At 41.3% G+C, this 19,648-nt stretch overlaps 2 protein-coding genes across 2 annotated transcripts; one reads left to right on the forward strand and one right to left on the reverse strand.

The window, feature by feature from the left end:
• Positions 1 to 1,287: 1,287 nt before the first annotated feature.
• Positions 1,288 to 5,462, forward strand: LOC124057175 (mucin-3B). Its single transcript, XM_046385309.1, has 7 exons — positions 1,288 to 1,592; positions 3,821 to 3,945; positions 4,122 to 4,186; positions 4,287 to 4,486; positions 4,633 to 4,798; positions 4,902 to 5,066; positions 5,195 to 5,462. The coding sequence occupies exons 1-7, from the start codon at positions 1,427 to 1,429 to the stop codon at positions 5,271 to 5,273; spliced, it is 966 nt and encodes a 321-aa protein (XP_046241265.1). The 5' UTR covers positions 1,288 to 1,426; the 3' UTR covers positions 5,274 to 5,462.
• Positions 5,463 to 9,050: 3,588 nt separating this feature from the next.
• errfi1a (ERBB receptor feedback inhibitor 1a) lies at positions 9,051 to 15,410 on the reverse strand. The gene is made up of 4 exons (XM_046383342.1): positions 15,218 to 15,410; positions 12,567 to 12,772; positions 12,333 to 12,418; positions 9,051 to 12,107 (listed from the first exon to the last, which is right to left on the reverse strand). The coding sequence occupies exons 2-4, from the start codon at positions 12,716 to 12,718 to the stop codon at positions 10,993 to 10,995; spliced, it is 1,353 nt and encodes a 450-aa protein (XP_046239298.1). The 5' UTR covers positions 12,719 to 12,772; positions 15,218 to 15,410; the 3' UTR covers positions 9,051 to 10,992.
• Between the last annotated feature and the right edge of the window lie 4,238 nt (positions 15,411 to 19,648).

Consider the following 19,648-nt stretch of genomic DNA (forward strand, 5'->3'; position numbering starts at 1 on the left):
TCCAGTGTTGACTACCAAAGTCAGCACAAATAGAGTTACAATAATGTCTAGCAGTGCTCATTCCTCAACGAGTGCCATTTCCTCCCCATCAAACAGTGTTTTCCCCAGTTCAGCCTCCACATTCCCTTCAGTCAGTCCCCATGTAACTCAAACAACTGCAGAACATAAAACTGGAACATCACCAAGTTCCAACAACACTGAGCGTCCTCTTACTAGTCATGGGACATCCACAACAAACATGTCCTCCTCTACAGAGGGTCAGTCTACATCTCCAAAAACAGTGACAACCAAGGGAACAACTGAGTCGGCAGTGTCCACCTCCAAACTCACCACAAATGGAATTACAACAACTTTGAGCAGTGATCATTCCTCAGAGAGTGCCATTTCCTCCTCAGCACCGACCAATGTTTCCACCTCCACATTCACTTCAGTCAGTCCCCATGTAACTCATTCCAGCAACACTGGGCATCCTTTAACTAGTCAAGAAATATCTACAACAAACATGTCCGTCTCTACAGAGGGTCAGCCTACATCTCCAAAAACAGTGACACCCATGGGAACAACTGAGCCGGCTATATCCACCTCCAAACTCACCACAAATGGAATTACAACTTTGAGCAGAGATCATTCCTCAGAGAGTGCCATTTCCTCCTCAACACCAACCAATGTTTCCCCCAGTTCAACCTCCACATTCACTTCAGTCAGTCCCCATGTAACTCATTCCAGCAACACTGGGCATCCTTTAACTAGTCAAGAAATATCTACAACAAACATGTCCGCCTCTACAGAGGGTCAGTCTACATCTCCAAAAACAGTGACACCCATGGGAACAACTGAGCCGGCTATATCCACCTCCAAACTCACCACAAACGGTGTCACTGTTCAAACAACAATATCATCTGAGATCACTTCTCAGTTTCCAACCAGTGCTCAGGGAATATTTAGTGAAACTTCAACAGTCCCTGAAGTTACCACATTTTTTACAACCAGTAAGCCACTCTTGCAATCAACTAATGTCGGTACACCAACAGCTGTTTCCACAGTGTCACATTCACCAACTAAGTTCTTGACATCACTGATCAAGACTTTTACAACACAGACTGCAGTGTCAACTGTCGGCTCTCAAATCTCCACTAATGTGGTGACACAAACTTTCACCCCTACATCCACTATCAACCCAACCTCAGATACTACAGTTTTGATCCATACACTTTCTGCAGTCTCGTCCAGTTTGACACATTTTACACAGTTTACTGCTGCATCCACAAGTGAAGCAACAACAAAAGAAAAATCAAGTCGCAGTCCACAAACAGCTTTTTCAAGTACAAAGGCACTGACATCAACAGAAATCATCAGCCCAAACACACTTACAACAGTGAGTCATTCAGCATCCACTATTATCCCTCTTTCAAATACCACTGTTACTATGACAACACCCCATACAACTCCCCAGTGCCATGATAAGGACTGTCCAGGGTGTAGTGGTACCTGTATATTCGACATGATGCTTGGAGGATGTCACTGCAGCTGTCAAGAGTTTGTCTTTGGAGATACCTGTGTGTTTGGGGAAAATAACACCTCTGCTAATATTGGTGAGATCCACAAATATCATCCACTCCTCATCCACAAGTATTTGCTGAAAATAAATTATAGATAGGTTATCTACTTTTTTTAGCAATACATTCATTTTGAATTTTAATATAAAATGTTGTAAGCTTTCCATTGCTAACAATATGTAATCTAGACAGGATGAGGTGAAATAAACAGGCCTTCTTTTGCTTTGTTAACTTATCAAATGTTAGCTAATGCTAACAGACATTCGTCATCAAGCTGAAGACAGAGTCAGGGCTTGGTTGTCTTGTTGGACTTCTGAGGCAGCTGACAACTACTGGCAGGCCAACCGACACACGGTTCGGGCAGAAGCAAAAGCCCGGATGTGCGAGGAGTTTGACAAGACCACAAAGAGAGACTTTCAATCAGACTTGAAGAACATCCGGCGACTAGGGAAGGGGAAGCAGCACTGCATCCACACTGCTTACAGTGGGGATGGGGAGCTGCTGACCTCAACTGAGGATATAGTTGGACGATGGAAGTAATACTTCCAGAATCTCCTTAATCCCACCAACATGTATTCTATGGAGGAAACAGAGACGAGGGACTTGGGGATGGGCTCTCCCACCACAAGGGTTCTGGAGCAGTTAAGTTGAGTTGAGTTCCTCAAGGCTAGGGATGTTGTAGGGCTGTCATGCAACATTGCGTGGTCAACAGGGACAGTGCCTTTGGAGTGGCAGACCAGGGTGGTGGTCCTGGGGGGTCCAGAGGGTGTGTTACAGCTATAGAGGGAGCACCTCCATGAGAAAGTCTATGCCAGGGTGCTTGAAAGGAGAGTCCATTCGTTAGTTGAACCTGTGATTCAAGAGGAACAATGCCATTTTCAATCTGGCCATGGAACACTGGACCAATTTCTGTATTGAGAGCTTGGTTTGTGTTGCCAGCAATAAGTCAAACCCACACCCAGTTAGGGTTGGACTACACCAGCACTGCCCTTTGTCATGGGTTCTGTTCATAATCTTAATGAACAGAATTTATAGGCAGCAGAAGGTGTCAGGTTCAATGACCTTAGGATTCCATCTCTGCTTTTTGCAGTTGACATGGTCATGCTGGCGTCATCGAACTGTGACCTCCAGCTCACACTGGGGTGGTTTGCAGCCGAGTGTGAAGCTACTGGAATCAGCACTTCTAGGTCCAAGGCCATGGTTCTCAATCAGAAAAGGGTGGATTGTCCACTCCAGGTCGGAGGATAGTTGCTGCCCCAAGTAGAGAAGTTCAAGTCCCTCGGGGTCTTGTTCACAAGTGAGGAAAACCTGGAGCGGGTGATTGACAGGCGGATCGGAGCAGCATCTGCTGTGATGCGGATGCTGTACTACTCTATTGTGATGAAGGGAGAGCTCAGCTGAAAGGCAAGACTCTGGATTTACCAGTCAATCTATGTTCCTACCCTCATCTGTGGTTACGAGCAATGGGTAATGACCAAAAGATCAAGATCGCAAATACAAGTGGTGGAAATGAGATTCCTCCTCAGGGTGGCTGGGCTCAGCCTTAGCGATAGGGTGAGGAGCTCGGATATCCAGGAGGAGCTCAAAGTAGAGCTGCTGCCCCTCCATATTGAGAGGGGGCAGTTGAGGTGGCTCGGGCATCTGGTTAGGATGCCTCCTGGATGTCTACTTGGGGAGTTGTTTCAGGCATGTCCATCTGGGAGGAGGCTCTGGGGAAGACCCAGGACACGATGTAGGGACTATGTCTCTTGGGGAATGCCTCTGTGTCCCCCCAGATAAGCTGGTGAAAGTAGCCAGGGAGAGGACAGTCTGGGCTTCCCTGCTGAGACTGCTGCCCCCACGACCTGAACCCAGACAAGCGGTAGAAAAAGAGATGAGATGAGATGTAAAATGTTACTGCAGTGTGTTTAGTGTTATTGCTTGTAGCTTGTAATAATGAGCTAATATTATGTAATTATCAAAGTCATAACCAGGTAATAGCTTGGTATTGACACTGTGATGGTTTCCTTGTAACAATGAATTAGGACTGCAAAATACTGTCTGTTTTTATATAATTTCATGGTAATATTAGATGAAACCAAACATCAAGAGGCAAAGTGATTACATAGAAACATATGTGGTATTCTCTGTTTAATAGCAATGAATAGTTTTTGCTTTGGTAATTACATGGTATTACCTGATTGTTACCTCTTTATCAAACTAACTACACCACTACCATCTTATCGCCAAGCAGTAATGTAAAGTTCTACCATGTTTTCTTGCAGATACTGGAGCCATACCAACTCGAAAAGCAAACTTTACTTTGGAAATTCACTTCACTTTTCAGACGGCTTTTAAAAATTTAAGTTCACCACAGTCATTAGAATTCATCAAAAAACTGGAAGAGGAGGTATGCCATTTCATTGCTGAAAGATTTAATTCCTGATTATTAAACAATGAGGGTCTAATTTCAGTGTATTTACTCATGCCGTGTAATTTATTAATTAATAATTAATGCTCTCTGCTGTTTTTGATGCTAATAACCAAAACATGGTTACTGCCATAACCATCTGTCCACTGTTCCAGCTTGAACCCCTGTGTAAAGAAGCTGATCCACAAAGCTATAAAACTGTTAAAGTCATCAACTTATCGTAAGTTTTCATTAAACTTCATGCATGAAATTATTTACATTGCTTTTTAATTGAGTAGAAGTTTTTTCTTTTGCTAATGTCTTTCTATTTTCTACTATAGACCTGGAAGTGTTGTTGCAGAGAGCATGGTGGAGTATATCTATGTAAATAATGAAACTCAAATCCAGTTTGTCAACACTCAGCTTGATAAGGTGTTGACTGATATCTTAAATGACACAAGTAACCTCAATAAGATCTCTCAGGCCTTTAATGCGAGTGTGCAGTTCAATGGACTCACCTTCCAGTCACCCGAGATTAAAAGCAAGTGCACTCTCTGTCAGTTCTAAACATTCATATTTGACTTTTTGTTGCTTTGCAGTCAGTATTTTTCATTCAATATCAACATTTCCATCGTTGTATTATAGTTCTTGTATAAAATGATAAAATTATCCCCTTTTTTCAATCAGATATCACAGACCTGAAGCCTTTTGTTAACTGTAGTCACTTTGCTAATTACACCGCTGAGATCAGTCATGGTCAGTGGCAATGTGTGGGACCTTGCAAAATAAACCCTGATTACTGTCATCAACACGGAGAATGTAGCAATAACATTTACAAAGGACCTACCTGTAGGTAAGCCAAAACATCTGTTTTTATTTTAATTGTAATGTTTTATCATAATAAAAAATATTCTGGATTTTTTAAGGTAATTCATTGTAATTGAATTTCATCCTAGTTGCTTCGAATCTAGCCTGGAGCAGTACTATGGCACACAGTGTGAGCTCTTCCGTCATGGACCAGGTTTCTATGGAGCACTGTTTGGATCATTGGCAGGAGCACTAGTGCTCATGATTATCATAGTCATAGCTCTCATTGTGAGAAAGCGACATCAGGGTGTTTGGTGGGTTATGATTCACAAAAGGCATCTTTCTATACAGTAATTTGCAAATGTTCAACTGATTTTGTTTGTCAATTACGAAGTTACAAATTTTCCCTTGTGAAACCTAATGACATTCTTTTTTTCTCTAGGAAAAGAAGTAACTCCTGTAACAGTAGGCTTTCTGTTTTCGATGACGATTTCTTTGACTTTTCTGATACAGGTCTGTAGATTTTTTGTTGTTTTTGTGAACAGTGAACATTTTCTCAGTAAGTACAGTAACATTTGCAGTTTCCTCATTTCAAAGGAGATCAAAACTTTGGATATGCAGGCCCTTACACATCAGGGGGTTTCAGGCAGCATCTGCAAAATGCTGACCCTCAATTGCAGGTACTCCAATTAACTATTCTGATATTATATACAGTACCTATGAAAGACTTCTGGGGTACAAGCGCAGAGTGTAAATGTATTACAGTTTAAATGTTGATGTTAATATGAGATCTTTCTTGTATATTTTCAGGTCACAACAAAACATCCCGAGGTTTTGAACATGAATTCTAGATGATGACCAGATGTCTTCATATACATATATGTAATTACAACGTTTTAAATTATAAGATTAAAGAAAATTACAGATCACTATGAGCTACTTACTGTGTATTGCACAAGAATGATATACGACTAATTTGTTGTTATAATATTGATGATTTTTTTAAGCTATTGCAATTCATTGTAGCCTGTTGTGCCCTACAATGAGCATGTTAGTTCAGACTCCAGTGTTGTTAGTTAATAAACCACATTATGCTGCACTTTTTTTATTGTCAGTCAGAAATGCTCTCCTACAAATAAGCTAAATTTCCCTAATTTGCTTAACCAGTGCAGCATTTGCACATTTTGGCACAGTAGAACATGTTCTACATGGGTTCTAAGAAGTGGGAAAAAGTCTAATAAATGTAACATGACAAATCTTACTTGAGCTATTAAACCACCCATCTTTTCTCACTTCATCTTAGCCTTTCTTACCCTCTGCTGTGCATAAATCACAGGTTATGAGCTTCTTTTTTAAGGATTCAAGAGGAATATCATTATCAGTTATTACTGGCTTTTTTGACCTGGTGGCTTTTGTCATGAGCATTGTGCATCTTCATTGATTAATAGTGCACCAAATCATTTCAAAATGTATTAAATGCTCTTAACCAAGATGCAAAGGAGCCAGGAGTGAAAATAAAGCAAGAATAAAATAAGATTAAAATATATTTATTTGTTAACAGTTTTGAGGATGGCCCTTTCACACCCATTGAATGTTGCAAATTGGTGTTTTTAGGCACTCCACAACACTCCCAGTATTTTGTTGCTGTGTTGTGTTCTGTTGCTGGAATCAAGTTCAGAATAAAAATATGCTGTAAAAAAAACAGTGAGGTAAAACATCAAATATGTTGGCTTTTTCTGTTCAGTTGCATCACTTGCCAATGCAGTACATGTGATATTTATTTGATATTTATTTGTGACACAAAACCAAATGCATGCTATAATCTATAGCATTCATAGTAGTGATTGAAACAGTTACAAAAATCTGTTCAATTTTTTTGCAATCCAATACAGTAGCCATGCAATATGCTACAACTGTGACAATGAGGCATTTTATATTTTTAAGTTAGCATCTACTGTTTATGCATTTGTTTCCATTAGTGTAATTCAGGTAATACTATACCAGAACTGGAATGGTTGCTTGTCAATGTCCCTCAATGTCAGGACAATATACAGCCACTAGATGGCATTCAGACATTCATTTTAATGATGTTTTGCCTTTGCAATAAGAGCAACACAGAACCATGGGAGTTTCATATATTTTTTGTGAAGCTGATGAGAGTGACCTTCTTTGTTTAATCAGCCTCAGTAGTTCAGTAGCTCAGTAGTAGTAGTAGTATTCTGTTGTAGGACTGTCAGCATCAGGCAATAACTGCTATATTACTTCTGTAATAGTCCAATATAACAGTTCCTGCCTGATCTTTACATTTAATAGTTGTGAAACTGGCAATGGTGAGATTTTAACCATGCCACAATACCTCAAAATGCTAGTGCACATGTGCACATCCATGTTACTGATCAACGGTAATACACAGTACATTGACTTTGACATTCATCTTCTGAACCATTGATGACTATTTATGTTCACCTTGTTTCTGACTCATGACCAATTTCTTTACCTTCATTTGATGTACTATATTTTACAAGTGACCTGAGTAAAATTTAACCAGCAGCACTTCAGTCTAAGTTAAATATTTACAACTGTGTCCACCCCTCATGGCATATGATAAGAAACGTTACAACAAAACAAAAAGCTGTTAGACAAAAGGAACAGAATTTTCAGTCTAGCTGTATGTTATATACATTTGGGATATTCATATATAACAAGGAAGTGTAGCTTTCAGGAATCAACCCAAAATAGCAACTTTGGATGCACTGTTAAAAATATTTTACTACACCATTTATGACAACATGAATATCCACATTTTATAGATAAGTTAGAAATTAGATTTGGTGTGACTTGCCTTAAACCTCACAGTTTATGTTGTGTATTTCAGAACAAATCATCACAACAACACAATCTAAATTACACAATCTAACTTCTTGTGCAGAGAAAGCTATTTTGAGTATTAGTGATTGTAAATTTGCCTCCATAACCCTGTTTATAATACATGGCTTTGAAGGCAAATGTCATGTGTATGAAAGTATAGCAGCAATTTTGACTGTATATCTATAGAACCCAATTTAGTATTCCAGTATTCCCCACATGTATCAGAGCCAGACCAAGAAAACAGATATGCTTGCTCCCACTCAAAAAACTCCAGACTAATTAGCAAAGATTTAGATAAGAACATTTAATAAGTCAAGTTAAAAGTCAGGAGAAGGCTGAAAGTAAAATCTGAGCGCGTCATATGTCTGAGTTCTCGCCTGGAACACAGCAGTGCCTTTTAGTGCCACCCACAGCAGTGCAATAATGTTTTTTGTTTTGTTTGCTGATCTCAACCCACACGTCTTGTTAATTCATCAGGCACTTGATCTTTCTTTCCACCAACAGACATTTGAAAATGACCTGCCTGTCTTTAGTTGCCATAGTCACTACCCATGCTGTTACTTAGCAGCTCACTTAAAAGTGAACCAGGTGAAAGGGTTTGCAGGTGGTTGTAGCTCCAACTGTCAACTCAACTCCTTTTATTCCATGAAGAGAGTAATGCAAAATCAATTGCTACCAGACCAGCAAACCTACAGAAAGAGTCCCTGCTTGCTGAGAGGTTATGGTGGACATTGTAACAGAGATTCAATTGCACCTTATTTAGTAACTACAAGAGATCTTCATCAGGCAGCTCTGAAAACTGAAGCAGTTGTTCGTCTCTTGTGGCCTCTACCAGCTGGTTTCAGGGGTGTGAGGGGTAATTTGAAACAAATGAGTTAATAAAATACTTACTAAAATACTAATACTAAATACAAAAAAAAAAAATGTGTATCACCACAACCACCAGGGGGTCCTTGAGCATGCAGTCATAACTGTGAACAAAAAGGATTAGTGCTACTACTGATTAGTCCTGTAGTATGAGGGATTAACTACAGATTCCACACACCAAATGCATACAGAGATAATTATTTGACATATAACATCCTGTGTGTGCTCACACTGGTTTCGACTCTGTTGCCCAATCACATGGATTCAAGTCAGTAATACACTTGAAACATTGTTAAGTGCTTAAAAACCTGTGGACACAAAGCTGGCTGCCACAGGACATCTAAGCAGTCATGCAGGGGGAGAGCATGTTAAAATCAGGAAGAGGAAGGCAATACACTGTGCACCTGTCAATCGCCCATTGTAAGTCACTCTTCTCTCTCTCTCTGGATAGAGGCCAGTCACAATAAGGCACAGCATGAGGGTGTGTGGGTGATAAAACAGGCCAAACAGCTGAGTTGTGACTTTAGGCTTGACAGATTCAAGAAATGAAGAATGAAGCACGCTCATAAATAAAGTCATTTTATTTTTCTTTCTTTTCAAAGACTATATACTTATCAACTATTCATAAATTCAACAAATGGAATTGTTAAATACTGTACACAGCATACTGTACTCTCCCAGTGCATGTCTTCACCACAGCAGAGAAATTATTTCTTGATAAACTAGTCTTCATTCAGTTTTATTATTTCTAATAAGACATATGAATACCTTAAGATTAAATAGTATGAGAGTATGATGTAAACATTTTTTCACACATTAAATTAAAAGCAACATTGTGTTGGCAAGGTTTTGTGAGCAGAAAGGAGAGAAAAAGTATATTTCCAAAATTGTTTGACCTTAGCAGTTGTCTGTTGCCCAAACTGAACACCATGTCCGATAATAGGGTTACTTCAATACATGTGCTACATTTACTATATCATCCTGATACTTCTTGAATAATCTACAACAATAAAAAAATCATATATTTTCTGGGCTGCCAGCAGCCAAAGTCTCAGACCACACCCACTGCAATCATGTAAGGCAGGAATGCATGAGCAGAACAGGAAAGTCTGTGTCAGGTAGGTAAACCCTGCACTGTCTTTGTAATGCGTCTGTATTAAGAGGTTAGCCTAACATCTCAGTGATCTTAGATCTGCATGATCTAAAATCTCTATTTAAGGAAATTCAGTTAGAATTGACTCTCTGTTACTCTGAAGTGTAGCTGAATTAAAACTTGGGTTTCAGGTCACATAAGGAGCTGGTTACCTCATCTTTTCTACATCGTAATTTCAGATTTTGCCTTTATTAATGGGGAATATGTGAAATACAGGATTCATATCAAAGGGAGGTAGTACTTGAGGCAAATTACTTCCAAGCAATATCTCACAGCTTGACCAAAAATAAGCTAAGCTTCTCCAGCTGTTTGATGGAATCTCGGTAAGAACAGCATACATTCACATAATGTTCAACAGGCCAATTTCTGTGCAGCAAAACAGACTTGGACACTGATAGAAAGCAATGTGTGCACTTTTTTGAGGGCTGTACTCAAAAGTAGGTGCTGCAAAAAGGCAGAGCACAGTAACAAGTATGGTTCTCATTTTTCTACCAATTGTAGAAATTTTATCACCAGAACAGTTTCCCAACTGCTGTTCACATGCACATATGCACAAACGCATCCACACATATACATAAAACACACGCACGCACACACACACACACACACACATCAACAGACAACTATACCATAAAAGCTGCACTATACATTCCAATGGAAACATGCATAGCTACCAGTAATGTACCCAACCTTTTAGCAGAAAATCTACCATTACAATGTGCCATGTTTAAAAAAAAAATAGACAGATAAAGTAGCCTAATAAGACTGAAACTTCATCAAGTCAGGGAAACCATATCAGTGTTGATATATAATACCAAACAGAATGGAGGTGTGTGTGTGCTAGCATCCTTCATTTATGTTAAATGTTAGTTGGCCTTGTATTTAGACTTCATATATTAAGTGATATATGGTAACATTACTGACCTTTTGTCCCTTGTGAGACACAAAAACAGCATCCATGTATCTCACAAAACATTCTCAACCTTCCAGACGGAGAACACTGAGCACGAGGTTCAAGGCCCGCTTGTACCTTCAGACTGCACCACATCGTCAGCAAAAACAGCACAACATCGAATGTCATGAAATAAAAATCATATCAAAAATAAGCTCTACAGTCTTGAATTTTGCCAACAAGAGATACAGTTTTTACACAAAGTATCTGGGTTGCGATAGTTATTCCAACATTACCAGTAACTGAATACAGTGCACACATACTCTGTGTGTTCAGAATACATAAGGGGTTAAAGAGTAAAAGCAGCAGTTTGAGGGTTGTTAGCGTTGAGTTTCACCATTTCTTCAAGTGGTTTTTGCTCATTTACAGTGAACTCCTCTGTTACTTCCACAAAAACTTTTCAAACTAAATCCACATGGGTTTTCCTCCTGTTGTGACAGTCCCAGTCAGAGTCAGATACATCTGTATTACGAGCTGCGGGGCTGTCCATGACTCGAAGAAACTTCTCGACACAAGGTGAGTCCACAAAAGCAGGTCGCTGAGGCAGGAGATAGTAATGTGTGGTGCTGGCCTTCTTGCCCTTCTCCATAACAGGAAGGATGCAGGGAGAGCCCTCACTGTTCTGTCTCTGTAAACCTCGACAGCTTACGTACTTAGGGTCTGGTGCAAAACTTTGGGTTGGGGGCATCACCCCATTAATATATGTTGGGAGGCTCTTGGGGCTGGGGGTGCGGGAGCTGCCTCTCGACAAAGGTTCCCTTGGGGGTACCTTGGGTGGTTTGTCCTCATCACTGTAAGCCCCTGATGAGACCTCTGCTGACCAGCGGCGGTAGTCTCCTGTCTTGATTGTTCGTGGAGGGATAGGGGGTGGCACCTCCGACTTATCCATACTGTTGGTGTGGCGTTTGGTGCATGTGAGGCGCAGCAGCGAGGGCTTGTTAAAGGATCCTGCTGGGCCAGAGTGCGAGCGCCGCAGCCTCCTCTGAGCTTTGTCCTGCTGTCTTGGACAGGCCACTGGCTCAGGTGGCTCCTGTCGGTGCTGCTCATAATGTTCACGTACCTCCTGTGGAGGATGTACCTGATGCTGCTGTTGGGACTGCCTTGGGCTTTGCGGTCCTAATGGACCATCATAGTATGCATAGTTAATCTGTCCACAGTCTCTGAAGCTCCTTCGACTAGGGACTCCATACCGAAAAGGAGACGATTTGGGACACTGGTCAGACACCAGGCAACAGCTGTCGTCTGAACTTGTGAAAAATTCTACCTCATTATCCATAGCTTGCTCAGGGGAGATATCAATCTGTGGAGGGATGGGGGGCAGAGGCTTGGAGCATCTGCCTGGTGTCTGGGGCGGACTGCTGCACTCATGCACTGAGAGCCTCTGGAAAGAGGGAACCACCTGGTCGTCATCAGCAGGACTTGGGGTGGATGGTTCAGTGCTGCAGGAGAGGGAGAGATGTGAGGGCCGGGATTTCTTTGGGGGTAGTCTCTGTGAGCTGGGACTGTATTTATGTCCTATCAGAGAGGAAAAATGAAGAAAAAACCCATAACATTAATGGCAATGTCAGTTAACGACAATCACAATTACTGCTACAACTTCAATGTACCATGTGAAAAAGGACTCTTATGGACTCCTATCTTTCTCTATATTTCTGGAAGATCACTTTCTATATCCACTATGTGTAAGATGTGTTAAAGGCACAACACATGCACTGTGCAGATGACAGCTCATGCACTTACTTTCATAACTGAGAGAGGGAGGTGGCCCCTTTTGCTGGGCACGAGAGCTCTGATCTGTGAGTGCAGTATCCATACTGAAGTAGAAGCTGTTTTAAAAAAGGGAAAAAAAAGATATTGGTACCAGTACCATTTCATTGTAATGTACAATTATTTCAGAATGCCACCCCACCACCCACACACCACCACAACCACCACCACCCAATGGACTGTTAGTCCTGGCACCTGAACACTCACTTGTCCAGCTCATGGTGATGGCTCCAAGAGGGTTTGGATCCAGCCATGCTGTGACAGTAGCCACCCCTCAGGAAGGGGTTTTCTATGGGAAAAGAGGTCTCCTGGGCAGTCAGGCCCACTGTGGACATGCTCCAGGCACACTCGGGTCGCATCAAAGCCAGGAAACACTCAGATCACCCGGCTGGCTGCCCCTGTTTCTGGTGTACCTGTAACACAGCCAAGACACAGCAATGCATGACAGTGAAAGGAGGTTAAAAGCAAAAGCAGATGAACAGAAACAGAATATGTGGTAGCACATTGAAAAATACTCTCTGAAAGCAGAGCAAAATTCCTCAAGTGAAGTGCCAAGAAAATTCTGATATTAGAATAGAGAGAAAATTATACAAATCTTCTGCTTTCTGCTGCCCACCAAGCCAGATATTTAGTTGTGATTTTTTTTCCTCCCTAAGATGACAACAATTTTCTACAAAAGCTCAAAATAACAGTCCTCAATGGTTGACTTCATTCGAAAATTGGCTTGAAATAGCTTGCATGTGCTTCTCTCACCTAACTGGAATATTTAATATATATAGTTTTATCATATGGAAACAGTGACTGACAGTTTTTACTTGTTTTGTAGCTTACCTAAAATGTTTAGAATGATAAATACATTACAGTTGTTAACTTTCACCAGCTCAAGTGTTTCAAAACTCACTGAATGACTTTACATCTCACTTGCAGCCAGAGTCTATATAAACCCATATAAATAAGCTATATAATTTATATAATCTATATAAAATCGACAGAGCAATCTTAGGTCTAAATTCTTAATTAGCTTTCAGGCTTCTATTTCAACAGACTGTGACTGCACTCTTAATAAGTTTACAGTTTATCTTAAAACATGACTGTGCTGCAATCCATCTTGTTCTGAACAGCAGAACAGAGGGCTCCTCCTGTTACCAGAGATATACCTGATGTTGCAAGAATTCTTCAAGTCAAATGACCTGAATGGTCATGTCATGTCAAATATGTGTCAGGGCTGAGTAAACAATGTATACAATATTCAATGGCACAGAAACCCTTCAGCATATTGATATTTCTGGAGTCACTGATACACTGGGAGCAAAATCTGATTCCCCCCACCCCTGTCACACTGGACAAACCTGTTCTGTATGTCACAATCTCGGGTTAAATTAGTTTAGAAAGTCAAAAATGTTGTATGTGTGAAGTTTTCAAGCAAGTACAATCACAGACACATCTTTGTTGTGCACCATCTCTGAGTTCATTGTGCACCAGCATGCACTGTTGCAGAAAATCTCCTAATCCCCTCAGTGCCCTATCAGAAGCCCAAGCTTTAATCCTATTTGTCTGTCTATAATGTAGGTGCACCCACAGCACTGGTGGTCATCTCTCCTGGAGAGCGCAAATGAAGTGCGTGCACACTCATGTTGTCCTCCTCATAATGTAGGAGTGATGACTGAGAAGAACACGGCCCCCTCGTTCCGCTCCTGTGAGCCATATTTATGTGCTGCTTTGACAGCTGGTGAGAAACAAAGCTCTAAAACAACAGGAAGCCTGGGGCATCAGCCTGAGCCAAACTGCCCAACAAGGCAACCCCCCACCCTCCCACCGCCACCTGCAGTCGATTCGGTTCGACTGGGATGGGAAGCAACATGATCCTCGATAATGAATCCCCAGGGGCTTGTGCTTCCTCTTGCAACAGGTGCAAAGACAGTTCATCCTGGCTGTTAACCATAGGAGCATTTACAGGCAACAGGATTAAACAAATGATGCGTAGTCATGCAGAGCATTAACCCGCTGAACGGAGGGGGATTCTTTAAGTCTTAATTCAGATAATTTGACCCGAGGATGCGAGTCCTTTTATGGTCAAGTCATAGGCTACAATAGGTGGACAGGCTCGATGTGAGTGTGAGGACATCGAAGGGCACATGGGTGCTGGAAAAGGAGGAGGTCTGGTGAGGCTGGCAGTGATGTAAAACATCAGCACATAGCTTGCCTTTGACTCGGGGCCGTAGTAGTCACAGGAGTTCACACCCCGCTCATGACAACCCTGCAGCGGTTTCCGAGCAACCATACCCGCTCTACCTGTGCGGCAAGCAAACAGCGCGCACACCCCCTCGCTTTACCGGATTGAGGTAATAATTGTTAAAAGCCCTCTAGCAGGCAGGTGACTCACACCACAACACACAAGACGGCTGTCTAGCAAGGCCAGTTAGTGATGATACAGAATGATTTGTTTGGTCCTCTTCTTGTTTAAGATGAAAAGAAACAAATAGACATTGTAGCCTAGACTAAATGAAAGAATCAAACCGGGCTAGGTTTGCAAAAATCTTCTGTTTATCATAAAAGATGGATATAGACTTAGCCGAAGAGCTGACATGTGTGTTCCAAATTTCTATCTTATTTTTGTCAGAACTTTTTAATCCCTCTTTTTTAATCCAACCACAAGACATGCTGCTGCTCTAAATGGCCCGCTCAGTCCGTCAGAAAGTTCAATCATAATAATAAAAGACACAATCGTAACAGGATTTGAAGTTGCATCAATCAGCGGTGTCTCTCGTGCTGGCACCAACATACAAAACAACAGACAAGCGAGACATGGGTTCTTACAGCAGCCTACACAGTCACTTCAAGTCACTTTCTGAACTCACCTAAATAACTTTGCAGTTCTCCTCCTTTGACTGACTCCTAGACTCCGCTTTGTCCAAATATAGCTCCTCGGTTTCTTTCAGTGGGGTTTGATTTGACAGTGTAATCTTCAGATTTCTATTGCATCAGGAACAAAACGCCAGCGCATTGGTGACGCTCCGGGTATAATGTGACACTTTCAGATAAGGCTTGTGTTGCACAGAGCAATGTCTTATAAGCCTTGCCACACGAGAGAGGCGCTGGCTCCGCCTTGCAAACTTGCCCTTAAAGGCACAGCCTTCAGTTTTCGCCCGTCTCTGTGCGGCAGAACAGGCTGAACGCGTATGGATTGCAGAAAAGAATCACCCTTGTACATACCCACACATACGGGGATGATTGAAGCATAATTTAACTTGCGGAGATCAAACTCCGCAGTGCTTCATTTGTCTGTGCTTTTAAGATCACAGGACGGAGCAAGTGTGAACGCAAGGTTACAGAACAGCTGACGAACTGCTCCAGTGGGATGTGGGACATGCACTATAAAGTAAACACCTCAACAATTAGACATGCAACTTCTATGGTGCAGTGCAGAGATGTTTATTCATTGCTGCACTGTACTGTTTGCAGTGCTGAAAGTACTACTTCAAAGTGAATCATCATCGTCTTTTGAAACTTTCTATTTTATGATATATATTTTACTTCAAATCTGTCTCCTGTGTGGTTTCATGAACAACACGCTTACATGGTGCAGTTAAAAGCAAAGTGCAAAGATCTGCAGGGTCACAGAGGCAGTAACAGGGATGGCTCAGAGGTAGATAGCACAGACAGCATGCAAAGAAACACTTATCTGCACAACATGCTGCCAAGTGAATGGAGCCCAGATTGTTGAGCTGCTTATCAGATTACCCTGTGCATATTCCTTTTAGCTGGACCTGTTCTCTGTTTACCTGACTTAATATTCACTAATCCACATAGATTTTTCTTTAATTCAGTTCAGTGTAATTTATGAATACATTCGGTTGTGCAGTCCTTCACACCCTCCATTTCCAGTCACTTAGCCTACTTAGACCTAAAGTTTAACCGACGCAGGCTAAACAAACCCAACACTGACATGCACACTAACCAAACACAGCGATACAATGGCTACAAACAACTTGTGTTGAATCAATAGTGTCAGAAAGCAGAGGTGTGTGTGGAGAAAGAACAATGTGTTCTTGTGCCTAAGTTTGGAAATCCTTTAACAGTTTGTGCAAAAGATCGCCCAAACCAAAAGTCTTACCATTACATATTTGGCCCCTACGTGGCCCAGGCTCTCACTAATCCTCGTTTATAATTTCAGGCACATTTTTTGTGATTAAAACTGATTTACAAGCTTGTTTTGATGGATGGCACAGAAAAACTAAGCTCTAACAATACAAGTACATTTTAAAAGTGAGAGAAATGAAATGTAATCAAATCCAAAATAATAAAGCATGTGTTTATGTGTGTATTCCTACTTTATATCTCTGAATCTGTTATTAAAACTCTTTGCATGTTCCACTGAACAGACACATTCAGAGGAATAATAGGCGTCAGATCCAAACTGTCTCTCCTCCTACTACAGCCACCCCCTCCTCCCCCCAACACTTGTGAGCCACGCTGTGATGTCATAGCTCACAGGAAGTTCCTTATAAAGTTAGTTGGGGAGGGAAAAAAATGTTAGTAAGGGAGGGGAAAAAAGTTGGTCGTGGAGGGAGATAAGCGGAGGCAGCTCTGATGAGAGATGGCAAGTGAAAGAACCCGTGTCAAAGGATACTCTTCTCAGGAAAAATGACTGCCTTTTCTTTGATTCTGCGTCATGACTCACACTGAGCTCTATCCGGCAAAAAGAAAAAAATGGAAAGAAAGAAAGAAAGGAGGAAGGAAAGAAAGAAAGACACCTTTGCCTCATTTTCCTTTCAGCTGCTCTTGGAGCAGAAAGGAATTTCCCTTTGTGGCTCACAGTGTGAGTGACGCTTCACTCTCTCAGCTTATTGCTATGAATCCCTCACCAACAGGAAGGGTTGTTGGAAATGAGGCAAAAAACTGTATCATCAGCGTAAATGATTTATTCACTGTGGAGGTCACAGCATTGATTGCCTCTGCCTGCTGAGGTAACTAAATTACGTGCATCTTTAGTCTGCGTCCAAAGTTCACGCTGATATAAACACAACAGCAAAAGGTTCAGTGTTGTAGTAAGGTGACGTCAAGCCTTTTAGTCTGTAGATGATTCCAGTGAAAAGGTGTTAAACCCCCATGTCAAAAACACATCCAATCATGTTTCATTCTATATGTTTCAACTATATCCAGATTCAAATCATTCTTCTCACAGTCTGACTTGGAAAAAGTTATCCACGCCTTCCTCTTCTCCAGGTTAGACTATTGCAACTTCTTCTATCTGCTATCACCCACAAGTTCCTTTCACGTCTCTAACTAGTTCAGAATGCAGCAGCTAGGCATCTCATTGGTTTTAACAGACGACATCACTCTGAACCTAGCATCACTCCACTTGCTGCGTGTCCATTTTAAAATTGATTTTAAGATTTTACTGATCACTTTTAAAGCATGTCTGGGTCTTGCCCCATCATACATAACGGAGTTGCTGACCCCCTATGAGCCAGCTTGCAGCCTGAGATCCTTGGGTGGGTTCCTTTTGGTTGTTCCTAAATCAAGGTTAAAGTCAAAAGATGACAAGGCTTTTGCTGTCAGAGCTGACTTTGGAATGACCTGCCTGAGGAAGCAAGGCTGTCACTTCTTAAAACTCACTTTTACAAAAACAGTCTTTGAGGTGAAATCATCTTTTATTATCCTTTTATTGCGTTCTTTAAAATTTTTCAGTTTCTTGATTAATTTTCTATATTACTTTACTTTGCTTATCTGTTGTGCCTGATTTGAAGTTCTGTTTTTAACTGGTTGTTAAGCACCTTGAAAACCTGGTTCTTAAAAGGTGCTATATAAATAAAGTTATTATTATTATTATCATTATTATTATTATTAAACATGTGTTTGTTTTTGTTCTATTTACATGTGGGTGTTATAAATTTGAAATGTGATTGCAGCTAAAACTCAAAATCTGCAACTTTCTCCTTCTAGACACAAGAAACCTCTGCTTGATACATTTTAATTGGTCACAAAAGGTGGTCAGATATGAAATCAAGATTATAATCCCTCTCTTGTATGTTTGAGGATTGCCTCTGTTGTTTTCCATCCATCTCCATCTGCTGATAAAGACGATAAAATATAGCTTCCAGAAAAACCAAGTGACTACAAGTTTAGGCTTTTCCAACACCATGAATGAACCTTCAAGCTAATTGCCTGATGGTTGGAGGTTCATATTTGAGAGTGGTATTGATTTATTCTTATTAAAGGCAAATTCTTAAAAGTTTTTGAGACAAAATCATGTTTATTTCAATTGGATTTGGATTGTAGCAGAAATGGTGTCTCAAAACCTTGGCAAATGAAGTAAATAAAGTGCATGGCTAAGGAAGGAACAAAATATGGATTTTTGTGAGTGAGGTGAACTTAATTGACTTGACTGCAGATGAGCTGTGCATTCAGTTGCTGCAGCTGCGAGCACTGCAGCCCAGGCTCAGGCTGACACATCGCAGTGTATTAATGCTGGATCGTGGGTTCGTCTGGCAGACCCACACACTCTTGGCTCCCGCCGTGGAAACAAAACACAAATCCCCCGGCAACGGACTGTCATCTCTCACTACAATGTAAATACGGCCATATTAAAGCACTTCTCCCGGTTAAGCATACCAAACCCCTGAGCGTCCTCCAGCTGCTTTAGCTATTAATCACTTCCTGTATTGGTACAAAGCCTTATGGGAAATGGAGGGACTTTAGGGTAAATTGCCTCACACACAGGTATTTTCTATTTGTGAGTGTAGTATAATCAAAAACAGCAATAACGAGTCATCATTGCATCACTCCTTGACATTGTTATGTTGAGCGGTTCAAGTGCAGCCACAGCCTGCTGTGGGTGGAGCGAGCCATTCCGCCTCCCTGATGATGACAGGGTGTGTTTAGTCTCCATGGCCCAAGGATCACTTTAGACATAGACCGGGGGAGTTATTGGCAAACTCACCCTATGACTGAGGCTGAATCAAAGTCATGTTAGTAATTATAATGGCTGGCTATTAATGTGGCTATCAAACTATATTCATTCTTTCGGGGGTTTTGGGAAGCAGTAAAATGAATGAGAACATACAGTACTGTAGGTTACATTCATAGTCACACGTGCCCCAAAACACAGACACTCACACAAACATTGTCTTTTGCATCTGTGTTTGCAGAGAAACCGTGAAAACGACAGCTGTGGTGTGATGGAGAACGTCACGCTGCTTCCACTTTCTCCAGCTGCTGGTTCAGAGTCAACTCTGCTCACAGGCTGCATCACCGGAGTGCCACAGGATTGACTGACACAGATGGAA

The sequence above is a fragment of the Scatophagus argus genome, chromosome 3, assembly GCF_020382885.2.
Source record: "Scatophagus argus isolate fScaArg1 chromosome 3, fScaArg1.pri, whole genome shotgun sequence".
NCBI classification, from domain to species: Eukaryota; Metazoa; Chordata; class Actinopteri; family Scatophagidae; genus Scatophagus; species Scatophagus argus.